General features: G+C 35.4%; 2 protein-coding genes across 2 annotated transcripts; both read left to right on the forward strand.

The window, feature by feature from the left end:
- Positions 1 to 1,692: 1,692 nt before the first annotated feature.
- On the forward strand, positions 1,693 to 2,654 carry cxcl11.1 (chemokine (C-X-C motif) ligand 11, duplicate 1). Its single transcript, XM_067440081.1, has 4 exons — positions 1,693 to 1,803; positions 1,897 to 2,023; positions 2,160 to 2,252; positions 2,450 to 2,654. Exons 1-4 carry the CDS (start codon positions 1,746 to 1,748, stop codon positions 2,460 to 2,462), a joined length of 291 nt encoding a protein of 96 aa, XP_067296182.1. The 5' UTR covers positions 1,693 to 1,745; the 3' UTR covers positions 2,463 to 2,654.
- Positions 2,655 to 13,475: 10,821 nt separating this feature from the next.
- Positions 13,476 to 14,432, forward strand: LOC137071871 (C-X-C motif chemokine 11-6-like). The gene is made up of 4 exons (XM_067440082.1): positions 13,476 to 13,567; positions 13,659 to 13,785; positions 13,882 to 13,971; positions 14,069 to 14,432. The coding sequence occupies exons 1-4, from the start codon at positions 13,510 to 13,512 to the stop codon at positions 14,160 to 14,162; spliced, it is 369 nt and encodes a 122-aa protein (XP_067296183.1). The 5' UTR covers positions 13,476 to 13,509; the 3' UTR covers positions 14,163 to 14,432.
- The last annotated feature ends 266 nt before the right edge of the window (positions 14,433 to 14,698 follow it).

A 14,698-nucleotide genomic window follows, 5' to 3' on the forward strand; every position in this document is an offset into this window, starting at 1 on the left:
TAATGTGGTGAATCCAACTTCATTTGTAGGGCACTAACAATATAGTTTTATATAATTTGTTTAACAATTGTGTTAATAAAATAAAAAGACCATGAATTAAATACTGGCCTTCTGGACTTACAAAATTTTGAGCTGCAAAAGATAACTTTGCATATATTTGAAAATTACCTATTATATCATATTACATTAGAATTCATCTATATTTAAATTCCATCATGGGTGTGGCTTGTGGTCATAGCGGCACCAGCTGCTGCGGTAAATGTGGCATATTTGAGCGATTTTAAAATACTCTCCTGTTTAAATGCATATTGCCTGTCTTGCACAATTTGCCTGAAGCCACCGGGGTGGTGGTGCCACGGGCTTGGGCCCGTCATCGCTGCTCGCAGCTTTAATTTTACATTTGCTTCTTGATTCTATACTTAATCTTAGCTTAGTTGTTCTCTATGTTCTTATATGTTTGTTTTTTTCTTGTATGTTTTGCTGCTTTTATTTTTATATGCTTGCTCTGTAAAGCACTTTGGTCTGTCTAGTGGCTGTTTAAATGTGCTATATAAATAAATGAACTTGAACTTGAACTATATAACAGCTCTAGGACATGATGAGAACAAACCTTGAATTGAATTGATCCAAATAACAACACTAAATGTCAACACTTCAGTAGAATTGAGCTCAATAATTATCTAGGTACAGCTGCTTTACAACAGAATTTGAATTTGCATCATTAAATCTCTTGCTTTGTTTTTTTATTGTTTTTTTTGTTTTTTTGTTAAGCTGCTTTGAAACAATGTTTCTATTGTATAAAGTGCTATAAAAATTAATTTGACTTGACTGCTGAATAGCACATTTAAAATACACCGAAAAGTACACAGAAAATACCTTGGAAAATGTCCTACTGCACACACACATGAAAACACACACACACACACACACACACACACACACACACACACACACACACACACACACACACACACACACACACACACACACACACACACACACACACACCAAGTTTGCAATTTATGAGAAAAGACAATTTTATCAGAAAGTGAAAACAAAAAAGAATGCAGTAATATGGTCATTTTAGACTGGAGAGGGAAAAAAATAAGGAATTTTGAATAAGGATCAAGGTTATGTATTATAAGAATAGTAAACATATAAATAAAATAATGTTGAGCAATTATATATATCAGATTATACATCAGATGAAAGATATAAAAGTAAATCAAGTAAGATTTCCAGTTCTGTGATTTAGACTTAAACCATAAGCAAATAAATATCCCACTTATGATAAGAGCAACAGTCACTCTTTGATAAACTCATTTCGTGCATTATTGCTTTGTCTTTTACAATAATTACAATTATTTCCCCATAAAAAAAAAACACACACACACACACACATTTTGAGTATCAAAGAGTGACTTTGTAAACTTTTCTTTGTTATAGCTTATATCTGACATATAAAACTGTATACACAGTGTGTGTGTAAACATAATGACACAACACTTAAAACACTTTAAAAATAAATCTGATACAGTTTGCACTGTTTTTACTATTCATTTCCCAGAAACTGGGTAAGATATAGGAAGTTTAACCGGAACGCTTGCAGTAAGATATTATCAGGCACTAAAACATCAATGGGGGAAGCTCAGAATGTCGTATAGACTATAAAATGAAGGAAGTCAGCTCATTTACTTACATTTGGCCAAAGTGGTTTAAGGTAAAGACCATCAAGAGATTGAACAATGAAGACTGTAGCTGCTCTACTCGTTTTTGTTAGTTTGGCCATTGTTGCTACTGAAGGTAATATTATTTTTGATTATTTGAATATTTTACTCAACACAGTCTGTTGTTTCAGTCTAATCATTTTCATCATGTATTTCTATCATCCTCCAGGTCAGCCTAGGCTTGGAAACCAAAGATGTTTATGTCGGGATGCTGGTGTCAAAATGGTAAAGCCAAAGCTGATAAAGAAGGTGGAAATTCACCCTATTAGTCCATCTTGTGGACATCTGGAAGTTGTGTAAGTACTTTGATTATTAATTTACCTATCTATATATTATTAATATATCTATTTATAAATGCAATTTTTTTTAATCATAATTGAATATAGATCTATCTATATATTCCTTTAAAATAACCTGACTGTGTCTGAACAGTGTCTTGCTGAAGAATGGTGCAGGACTAAGATGCTTAAACCCAGAGTCATTGTTTACCAAAAACATCATTAAGAGGATTGCAAATAAGACCAGGTGAGTCAGTGACATTACAACTGATCTTTCATATAAACGAAGTAAGGATATATATATATATATATATATATATATATATATATATATATATATATATATATATATATATATATATATATATATATATATATATATATATATATATATATATAATAATGTATGGAATGTTTAATAATGAATGTTTATGCTTTTTTTAGGAGTGCTCAGTAAAAAGTGTGGAGGGGTTCAACTGCATTTTCAAGTGTGAAGGTTGTGGCCATTGTGGACTTTTGGACTTAAAAACTGTATTGATTATTTATGTACGCTATTACAATAAAATATTTTATATTTTTTTTTACAAATTAACTTATGAATAGTTTAATCTATTAAAAAATGTTATCATATGTTCTTCTGTTTGTGTCTATAGGCTATGTTTATGTTTATTGTCAAATAAAATTTTAAAATAAAATCTTGTCAAGTTTTTATAATTTATGTTTGAGTTAATGGTCTCTGTTATTGGTTCCTGAACTGTTTATATTCTGTAGTGTGTGTGTGCGTGCTTTTGACATGGATATGACATAGATATTACAGCAGAGGTTGACTTATGAGGACATTTCCTCATGTCCCCACTTTTCAAAATGCTTCTAAATCATACAGGATGAGTAGTTTTGAAAATTAGAAAATGCAGAATGTTTTCTGTGATGGGTAGGTTTAGGGATAGGGGCAGTGTAAGGGGATAGAAACTTCAAAATGGCAAAATGTAAACTGGAGACCAGGCCTTTTATGCCATGAAGCCATTATGGGTGGATAGGCAAGTGTTTTTTTCTGTTTAGTATGTGCGATTAAACCTGGGTTTTAGGCAGCAGCCATCATGGTTTAGGCCCCTGGAAAGACATATAAAAACAGACAGTCTTGGACCATTTTTTACACATCATTTAATAATAGGCTCCTTGTCTACTTTAAAATTGAGAAACATTGTGTAACTTCAATAAAGCTTGAACACAAAAAAAAGTTTAATGAAAACATTGTGGAAAAGTCCGCATATCAGTGCAAGGGAAAATATTACAGAAAACAAATCAAGGGTGAACACAGAAATATCAAATTACTAACACTGTAACAACAAATATGCCATTGTTAGGAAGAGGACAATAACATCACTGTAAAAGAGTCTGTGGGAAAGCATCAACAACAGTTGTGGGGAAACCGCAAAAATGACCTGCACCCACAGAAGACTGTTCAAAAACTGGTTGTAATAAGCAGGAACTTCATTCGTCTCTTTCTCAAACTCTGCAGCAGTAATGTTTATTCCTGCCTTGTATGTGTTCAAATTCATGCCATTTTTTTCATAATAATCACTTCATCTTCAACAGAAGTCATGAATCGCTCGTGTGTTCCGTGGGATTGGTTAATTGTGTATTAATGTAAAAGGTTGGTATTTTCAACATCATCAAACAATAACAGTGAGGGGAAAGTTAACTGTAATCTATAGAAGATGTAAAGAGAGTGATCATTTTATGAGACTCAACAATCTGAATGGCATTCCATTCAAGCTGAGATGACAGAGCTTCTGTTCCCGTTGCTGAGTTGTTGCTAAGTTGGCGTCGACAGAGTCAGGCGGTATTTAAAAAGAATGAGAGTGTGAGCACTTTTACAGAATTTTCCCACCTATTTGTGTTTGGTGCTGGCAGAGTAAAATAATGCTACAAAATCGCTTTTGAAAAAGAATTAAACACCTTTACTATAAAAGCATACGCTCTATACTTTGAGGTGATTTACTGTATATTTGTACCACTCGTATTATTATTTTGCTAACAGAATAAAGTATGGTTGACAGTGAGAAGAGCATGTCTGGGGTGTGTTTACTTATGGTTTATGATGACCATATAATTATTATTTGATTTATGAACTATTGTATGTGACTTAAGGTCAGCAGTAGCAAGGGAAATGGTTTTGCACATCAGTGCGCGTTTACATAGAAAAATAACGTGTGTGAACATGTTTTCATCTAGGTTTTTCTAGGTTTAATATGAAATAATTAATTTATTTCAACATATTTTCCCACTCTTTGTGTATTGTTGTTTTGAGTGGTTTTGCAATAAACAAACAGACACCTACAGTGGTCAGCTATAAACAAATGTATTTAAACACACACCATACATTGCATCCTCCATTGATAAGTTAACTATACATTCATGTTTTTTACTTGATGTGCAACAAAAACACTTGCACAACTCTTTTGCTGCTCTGGAAATACAAACTCCATCCACTGTCCCCTTAACGCTTGGTTCTTTGGGAAGCTGCACAGGGTTGTCTTGCCCTGACAATCTTTGGGGACATCATTGATTTCGTGAAGTCCTGTGACTTGTGCAGTGCTGCCTCTACGACTTCCCGGGCGCGCTTTTGCTCTCTCACTTGCGAGCGCGCTCCATTCCGGGAGAAGGGTCTGCACCGCCCATACAAGGAAATTTCGCCTTTGTTGACGTCCCATATGGCCCATGTAACCCCCTCCTGTTCAAACCACCCCGCTCCAAGCATGACTCGAACTCGTGTCTGCCAGCATACAGTTGGACACTCTAACAAGGAGGCTAAAGGCTGCAACTTTTAGCATCAGTCACTAGAGCACCTCTTAAGATCAGAGGAGTGAGGTTTACGTGCGCAGCAATTACTAGCTGGCCTCCATTACACATAGCCCACTCAGGAAAAAAAACCTTTCCAAAACATGTGAGAGACCGGAAGGAGTATTTTTGGCACAGAACTACTCCATCAAACGTCCAACTGAATTTTTTTTTTTTTGAAACTTTAGCCATGTTTAGCATGGGAATCCAAGTCTTTAACAGTGAAAAAAAAGTCACAATGCATGAAATAGCAATACACCCCCTTCCATCCACCCACCCCTTTTAAACACAAACTATTGATCAAAACCATAGTTGACACAGAACGTACCAAGCATCAGGCACTGGCCATATAGGGAGCACGCCACCAGGCTCGGCCAGTTTCCTCCTCCACTATATATTAGCTGTTTTAAAAATGCAAATACTCCAAATGTGTGACGAAATGGGGCTATCTGATATTTAATTATGGATCAAGCAATCTCCATTCAGATTTGACAGATTTTGTTATACCCTACAGCCGGTGTGGTGAATCTAGCTGAAAGGAGTCACAACCATGTATGATGAGGTAAATTGTCAACCAAGCACCTTTATTATAATTTACCTTGCAGCTACGAACACTGTAGAAATATGGTGGTGTTTTGCAGACATTTATTAAAAATGTAGCTTTTATTACTTCATTAGCCTATATTAATTGGAAAGTAGTTGATATATTGCACTTTACATTGTTTTATCACAACTTCTAAAGGCTAGTTTATTATTATTTATTTAAATTTTTCTGTTTTACAAACCATATCATGGTAACGAGAAGGTTTTACCTGTGACAACCATGATCTTACTAATAGTTGAACTTTTTAATCGTTCTAATGAATTTAAATTGACGTAAATGTTAATTCAATTAGAGCTTGATGAAATATCAATATCAGTGTCTTACATAAATTAGGTGTTAGGTCTTTACCAATGTTACTGTTGTTAAAAGGATAGATCACCCCAAAATATAATGTATTCTCCATCATATTATCCAATCTTGTAATTTTATCCCCTTTCCAGCCCTGCCAAGCATTGTGAGACCGCGGAACCTAACCCAGTATCAGTATGCACTCATCCAGTGCTTCAGTATCAGCATGACTTTGCAACATGTTTTTATTTTTAAATAAATGTAAGATTCTCATTAAGAATCTATTTTAGACAGAGGTAGTGAAAACTGATGATTTATTCGGTTCCTCTGAAAACAGAAGTTTAGTTCACATCCTAGTTTGATGTGACGTCGTGTTGTATGTGTGATTTTCATCATCACAGTATTGTTCATTTCATCATCCAAACTGTTAATTTTTATTTTTTATTTTTTTATTTTTTATTTATTTTTTACAATTTGTGCACATGGAGTTGAACACATTTGTTTGTACAAATAATAGTATAATTATGGATGAATGTCTATAATGGGTGGTTTGGTATTTGTGCAGGAATGTATCTAAAGTTATCTTAGGCTGAAAGAGTGTTTATTGGCATAAACAATCATGACACTAAACAACAGGAGACCAAGCCACATATTTAAAGTTTTGCGCAAGAGATTTCAAAGAAATGGGAAATCGAAACTCCTGCTTATGAAAATGAAACTAGGAACTGGGCCCATGCTGTAAATCCCTGATCTTTTGATAAGCAGCTATTTGTCTTGAGTAATAACAGTCTGACAATCATCAAAACCTTAAACACAATGAAGACTGCTGCAGTTTTTGTTTTTCTGGTCTGTCTGCTTGCTACAGAAGTACAAGATGAGTTTTGCCTAATAAGACCTAATAGCTATTTACACTCAGCTAAAGGATTATTAGGAACACCTTTTCAATTTCTCATTAATGCAATCTAATCACATGGCAGTGGCTTTAATACATTTGGGGGTGTGGTCCTGGTCAAGACAATCTCCTGAACTCCAAACTGAATGTCAGAATGGGAAAGAAAGGTTATTTAAGAAATTTTGAGCGTGGCATGGTTGTTGGTGCCAGGCAGGCCGGTCTGAGTATTTCACAATCTGCTCAGTTGATTTTCACGCACAACCATTTCTAGGGTTTACAAAGAATGGTGTGAAAAGGGAAAAACATCCAGTATGCGGCAGTCCTGTGGGCGAAAATGCCTTGTTGATGCTAGAGGTCAGAGGAGAATGGGCCGACTGATTCAAGCTGATAGAAGAGCAACTTTGACTGAAAAAAACACTCGTTACAACAGAGGTATGCAGCAAACATGCACAACCTTGAAGCGGATGGGCTACAACAGCAGAAGACCCCTCCGGGTACCACTCAACTCCACTACAAATAGGAAAAGGAGGTTACAATTTGCACAAGGTCACCAAAATTGGACCGTTGAAGACTGGAAAAATGTTGCCTGGTCTGATGAGTCTCGATTTCTGTTGAGACATTCAGATGGTAGAGTCAGAATTTGGCATATACAGAATGAGAACATGGATCCATCATGCCTTGTTACCACTGTGCAGGCTGGTGGTGGTGGTGTAATGGTGTGGGGGATGTTTTCTTGGCACACTTTAGTGCCAACTAGGTATCTTTTAAATGCCATGGCCTACCTGAGCATTGTTTCTGACCATGTCCATCCCTTTATGGCCGTCATGTACCCATCCTCTGATGGCTACTTCCAGCAGGATAATGCACCATGTCACAAAGCTCGAATCATTTCAAGTTGGTTTCTTGAACATGACAATGAGTTCACTGTACTAAAATGGCCCCCACAGTCACTAGATCTCAACCCAATAGAGCATCTTTGAGATGTGAGAAGTTTGAAATCAACCCTCCAAGTCCATCTTGTGGAAAACAAGAGATTATGTAAGGACAAAAATAAGGATTTTACATGGATATTTACACATTAATGGTCCTATCTTAACACTTGATCACATTCAGCACATCTCAAATATCTTAAACTGTGTTCCGAGGATGAACAGAGGTCTTACGGGTATCGAGTGATTAATGAAAGAAATTTCATTTTTGGGTGAACTAACCCTTTAAACATGTTTAACATAAAAATCTTTTAAACTCATGGTGTATAACTAGTCTCCGGGCTCATGGTGTCCTAGGCAGCAATTTTTTTTTAACCATTTTATAAAAGATGAATATTGTCAGGATACACAAACTGGACAAGGTTACAGTTAACAAACATGAAGGTTTTATTGGACCACAGGGCAGTGGGTGAAGCGAATGATGAGATGAATAGGATCAGTCTTACAGGAGGTGATAGTAAAATGGCAGGATCCGAGCAGACGACGGGTGAAGCACTCAGGCGATGGAAAGATTATTCGGGAAGTGTGGAGAATACTCAGGAGAACAGGAACGTTGGAGAACAGTGGGGGTGAATCTCAATCCGCTCCCTAGTTCAGCCCATGGACTTATATCCTGATCAGTGCCCTGACTAATAAACTATAGGGAGCTGATTGAGACGCACCCTGGGTCTTTCCTTGTACGAGGAGGCTAAGTCCTGGTGCTTTATGGGGTCTCACAAAAATGCGTATAAATAGTACGAGTGTGCAATGTCATGGAATGTATACGCCAAAACTCATTTTGGCGTGTCTATGCCATGCTGTTTTTTGTGTGCATATGATATGCACTTTATGGCGTATTATACACCCCACCCCACCACCCTAAACCTACCCAAGAGCGTGTCATATACACGCCATAAAGTGCATATCATATGCACGCCAAAATGAGTTTTTTATAAACTTTATAATAACTCATATTTACGATAATTCCGAGAGCACGTGAAGGCAGCATAACATTACATTGTTACATTGATTGTGTTTTATGCACTGCGGGCAGATTTTTATATGCATGTACAAGCATATGTAACTTCATCCCCAATCTTTAAGACGTTTAGAGTAGAATTTGATGGCTTTATGTCTTCACTGAAATAGGTATTAAAATATATTTTTTTTACCCTTTTAACCCAACACTTTGTTTTGTAATATGGTATGCAATGTTTGTTACTTGTTAATAAATAATAAAAATAAATATAAAAAAGGTACTAAAAAATACATTGATTGTGTAAGCTTTTATATATATTTTTTTAAAAATCGAAGAACTAAATTAAAGCTAAACTAGTTTTCTGAGATTAACTGTGTTGGGGATATGTGAATCTTTATTAAATTTCTTGTTGATTAATGATTTCAGCTGCTGATCCATGGTGTGTCCACACAAAAGGGAGCCACAGCCTCTGCGAGGGATGGAAGCACTGGCTGATCACCAAACAGATGAAGAATCAACCACCTCCAGCTCCCTTGTTCTCCACCACGTATGTTCGTGCCTACGAGGACCTTCTGCCCATCAAGAAGGAGTAGCACCGTGACCTTATGACAATGCTAGCCTACTTGCCAGCGGAGGCCCAAGCATTTTATGAGGCATTAGAATGTGAAGAGTAGCCTGGTATGTGTAGGTCATCTGCAGGGTAAGGTGGTCAATATTGTGTATATTGTGGTATTGTGGTATTGTGATAAAAGAAGTTGTAGCTTATCTTGTATTCCTTATGTTGTATAATAGGAATATATAATAATATAATATAGTATTATAATATAATAATAATATAATATATTTATTTATTTAGTAAATTAATGAATGGGGTGATTATTTATGAACTATATTATAAAAAAAAAAATTAAAAAAGGAAGATGTATATAAACTAGCATAGGGAACTTTAGCATGTAATTATGATGTATGTATGCATTATAAATATGTATTGTTTATCATTAATACTGTTTATTATTGTTTGTATGTATCTGTGTATTTTTTATTGTTAGTATGTACGGTTTATTGTTTGTACTGACATTTATTTTCTGTACTATAAGTAGGCCTATGTATTGTTCATTGTTCGTACCATGTTGTCTGTGTTTTTGTTCTGTGATTTAAGTTGGCAAAAAATGAAAGAAATTGAAAGAAAGAAATGCTTAATATTTTCTTTAAGCTTCTCTTACTGCATTAAAACTAAGATAAAGGAATCAAATCTCCAGTGGTTTGAAGTAATATAATGAATTGGACTTATACTGTTATTCCACATTAACTGGACATTTCCACATTACAAAAATGTAAATTACTCTAACTTTTTATTTTTAAGATTGATACAAAATCTCATCTCATTAGAATTAGGAAGATTTTGTGTCTATCTTCAAGTTAAAAAAACTAAAAGTAATTTAATATTCAGTGTCCAGTTTAAAAAAAATGCTATTATTCAAAATTTGAAAATATATACTTATATGGTTCTTCGTCTCAAGCCCTCACATCATGAATGTATATTAGCACTGTTTGGGAAATTATGCTATCACACATCAGACTTTACAAGCAGATTGTGATGTATGAGTGAAATAGCTTCTCGATCAGTGAAAAAAAAAATGTAGGGCAGGATATGATTTTGTCCATTAGTGTTAGCATTTTAGGAGGACTAACTACAAGCTTTCCTGAGCTTTCCTTGAGCTTTCCTGTAGCTCAACCGCTTTCCTGTAGCTCAACCGCTTTCCTGTAGCTCAACCAGTAGAGCGTGGCGCTAGCAACGCCAAGTTCATGGGTTCGATTCTCAGGGAAAGCAAGAACTGACAATAATGTAAAAATGTGTACCTTGAATGCAATGTGAGTTGCTTTGGATAAAAGCGTCTGCCAAATGCATAAATGTAAATGTACAAAATAGGGACCACATCTGGTTACTTAAAATCATGGTTTAAAATCTATGGTGCAAACAATTACTCAATGGAAAAATGTCTCTATAATAAAAAGTAACTTGTATGATATATTGTGCATGCATAATCACTTCATTTTCCCGAAGATTACTGGCATTTCCAGGACAAGATTTTCAGTTTCTCAGTCATTTTCATCAGCATATTGTCTTTCATCAGCATGACTTCAGCACAGTCTGTTTAAGATCCTATATAAAGAAAGGGGTAGTGAAAACATTTGATGATGTTCCAGTGAAATCAGAGGTTTTGTTAAAAGCCCTGATTTTGTTTTACGTATCAAACTATTTGGTATTTATACATTTGACCTCTGAACTTAAGGTTTGGTTTATGCCAAGTTATCCTGAAACATGGCCTGAAACAAAGATTCATTTGAAGAACACGATCCAGGAGTGCTTATAGAATACATAAATCTAAACTGGACAAACAACTTGCACACGTCAATAATTGTCATCAGCAACTTTTCACCGGGTGCCATATGGTGCCATGCCCCTGAATGAAGGCCCTAGGAGGGCCCGGGAATCCGCCATGGAGGGGCTGTCACAAGGAGCATCAGGTCCGAAAACTAGATCCGAGTGGGCTAGTAATGCAAATGAACTATCAAAGCAAAAATCTGAATACGTGTATCCACCACCATCTTAAAAAAATCACAGAAATTCAATTTGGCCAACTGAAAAATGTAGATGTGATCAGTCACTAGAACATTTTCAATTGGGGCCTGATTTTTTTTTTTACAGTGTACCCATGGTGGAGTGGCTTCGCATGCAAATTCCACTCGCCAAATCCATTTACTTTTTCTTTTCTTCTAAAACTCAGAGGTGATTGGGGCTCCTAAGCGAGACCCCATTTGACAGTAAACATTGTTGTAGTGACTGACAGATAGGGAACACACATTTTGTCCCACATCCTAGTATGTGGTTTCTTAATGTCTTTGCAAAACATATCCAACACCCGCAAGCACACCAGCAAAACCAGTGGATTTCAACCACAATTTGTGATTAATAATGTTTTAATTTCCCACTCCAAAAATGATGTTAACAGGACTTGTGTTGAATAGATAAGCAGATGACAGCACTGTCATCAGTACTGAGTCTAAAGGTAAATATGTGTATATTTTATCTAGAAAGAAGCATTATCATATTTTCTAAAGTTGTTATTGACTAAGTCTAACTAATGTAAAAGGGGTAATTTTGGGGTTACATTAAACATTTCCTTTAATGACAACTAAAAGCAAATACTCTGCTGCTGAGTGATTATTATTTATTACTTGATCATTGAGAAATCTGAATTTAGTGAAAAGCAGAACTACATTCGTATCCAACTGGTAATCAGTCTGCATGAAACAAATCCCATCTATAAAGTGTAGCTGAACTGGTGAATACCACTGTGTGTTTTAGGCCAGCTTTATTCTTTTAAACAATGGGTCATTAGTTTGTTTCATTATAGTGTTTTGCTTCATTAATGGCGACGTATGCAAAATTCACTCTTATAAGGTGTTTGAATACAGATGTGTGTCCATAGTGTGTGTAAACAACCAGCCTATAATGGTAAAAATCCACCCAGTACTGTTTTAAAAAAATCCCCATCATTCATCATCAGTCTCTCATTATGTGCTGTTTCAGATTTCCCCCTACTCCTAAATAAGACTAGGGAAAGGAAAGGAAATTTGGAGAAGAATGTCAGTAAAATGTTCTATATTTGTGCAAATCATTTTACGCATGTCTGCTTCAACAACAGGTCCGTTTATTAGCGAAAAAAAAGTTGTATCTGAAGGATAGGTCAAAACCAAAGGTTCATTTTCTAACTTCATATCCAGAACAAGTTCATATTTTGTGAATATTTGCACTTCTCCTTTCTGAATGAGCAGAATGCAGCATATTCTCTGGCTGTATTCACAGAGACTAGAGCTATGTCATTAGTTTTATCCTGAAAACACTCACCGTCTGCATGATTCATTAGCGCACATTTATTCTGCATTAGTCAGATGACAGACTTTTTATGTTCCCACACAAGCACATACAACAATTTGCTAGTACATGCTAGTTAATGAGTTGAATCAACGTAACTCCACAGCAACTAATGTTAGATAAATGTATCCACTAAGTACTCAGAAATGTTCAGGTGCTGTCTAAAAGTTGCAACTTCTTCCTGAGTTTCTCCATCAGTGTCCGACTCCAGTTCAAACATGTAAGGCTGCACTCCACAACTAGTTATTTCTGACATTTTTATTCAATGAGATTTGGCTGTTTTATTGCTGATGGAATATCCAAAGCTCATGGCGGGGAGCAGCAGCTCATTTGCATGTAAAGGGACACACACAAAAACAGTTTTTGCTTACACCCAAATAGGGGCAAATTTGACAAGCTATAAATGATCTGGGGTGTATTTTGAGCTGAAACTTAACAGACAGTCATTTTCTGGGTACACCAGAGATTTATATTACAACTTTTGAAAAGGGTCATAATATGTCCCCTTTGAAAGTTATATTGCAAAAGATTGCACTGATAACTAGTTTTATTGTGCATTTTATATTTTTCTTCTCTGTATTGTTACCTTAATTTGTAAATACACATGAAACTGTGCTGTGCTTAAAATCAGCCCATAAAAGCCATACCATGTTTGACATGCCCTAGATTTTAGTGTTTTAGCCTAATGTCTAATCAGATCAAAACATCATTTAATATTTTGGTCTAATTAAGCAATATTTTATTCCTCATTCATGAAAAGTTCAGAGTTCCCTAAATCAAAGCTTATTTTCAAGATGGGTTATGGTGATCTTGGCTTTTCCGAGAAATCACAATAAAAAAAGAAAAAGAAGAGGAGGCTGGAGTAGTGGAAAAACAGAGAAGAGAAACTGAGGGGAAACCCCTGATCCTAGAGTATTTATATGAGATCTGAAAGACATCGGTCATAATCTCACTGACCCAGACAAGTACAGTTCATCGAGAACAAGAACACAATGAAGACTATTGCAGCTTTTGTTCTTCTTGCCTGCCTGATCGCTGTAGGAGTGAAAGGTGAGTTTGATCTCTGAGAGTTATAGATCTTGTATCTTTGATTATGGGGATGTTCTGCAGCTAACAGGCTATAATGAAATATCTTTTTCAGGGCAGGGCATGTCTTCGAAAGGCAGGTGCTTCTGTGCAGGCAAGGGGGCAAATATGGTTTTAGTGAAGAACATTGAGAAGGTTGAAATCTTCCCTCCAAGCCCATCTTGTCACAAACATGAGATAATGTAAGCAAATTTGTGTGCATTCATTTATTTAAATGTTCATCAACTCTACAAACTATTCTGAGTAAGTTTCAGCTCATTTCTTTTGTTGTTTCACAGTGTCACTCTGAAGAATGGTGCAGGACGGAAATGCTTGAATCCAGAGTCAAAATTCACTAAAAATGTCATAATAAAGGCTATTGAAAAGAGGTGAGAATGTGCTTTAAGTTTATTTACTTATCATTTTTGTACATATTCAATATAAAGACAAAACATTATGATCTTTAACTATCTGTGATCTTTACAGGAGTCAGCAGTCTGTGCCACACAGTACAACTGTCACTGTGCCACCGAAGAACATCCTGACATCAACACCATCAGCACCAACATCCTTCAAATGACTTCATAAACGTCAGATGTATTCACTGCCTATAAATTGGGAAATTTTTGGAAAAAATCGGGGAAAAAATTAAATATTTAGTTATTAAATTATTATTATTTAATTTGAGCACTGGGTTGTAAAAAGCCTTAATGTTTGTTGTTGTTGTTTCACAAACATAATTTCATAAGGCCACTAAATAATGTGTCATATGTACAGTCTTTTTATAATTTTGTTTGGTTTTATTCTTATTGTCCACAAAGTGTTAAATAAAGCTTTTTTTATTTATTAATTACTTCTTCTGTCCTCTTTCAGAATAATTCTTGCATTTGAGATTCTGAGTTAAAATGCATATGATGCTACATTTATGATACAATAATTCCACTGGAGTCACGAAAACATCGCAAAACTCAATAAAACTTTCAAGATTGTTAATATTGTAAACATTGTTTCACAAATTAATTTTAATTGAATAGTTTAGACAAAACTGACTTTCCTATTTCAGTTTTAAGCTTCTGTTTATGACTGATGGCTGGAACAACTTTTGTCAGTAAAACT

This window comes from Pseudorasbora parva, chromosome 3 (genome assembly GCF_024679245.1).
Source record: "Pseudorasbora parva isolate DD20220531a chromosome 3, ASM2467924v1, whole genome shotgun sequence".
Taxonomy (NCBI): Eukaryota; Metazoa; Chordata; class Actinopteri; order Cypriniformes; family Gobionidae; genus Pseudorasbora; species Pseudorasbora parva.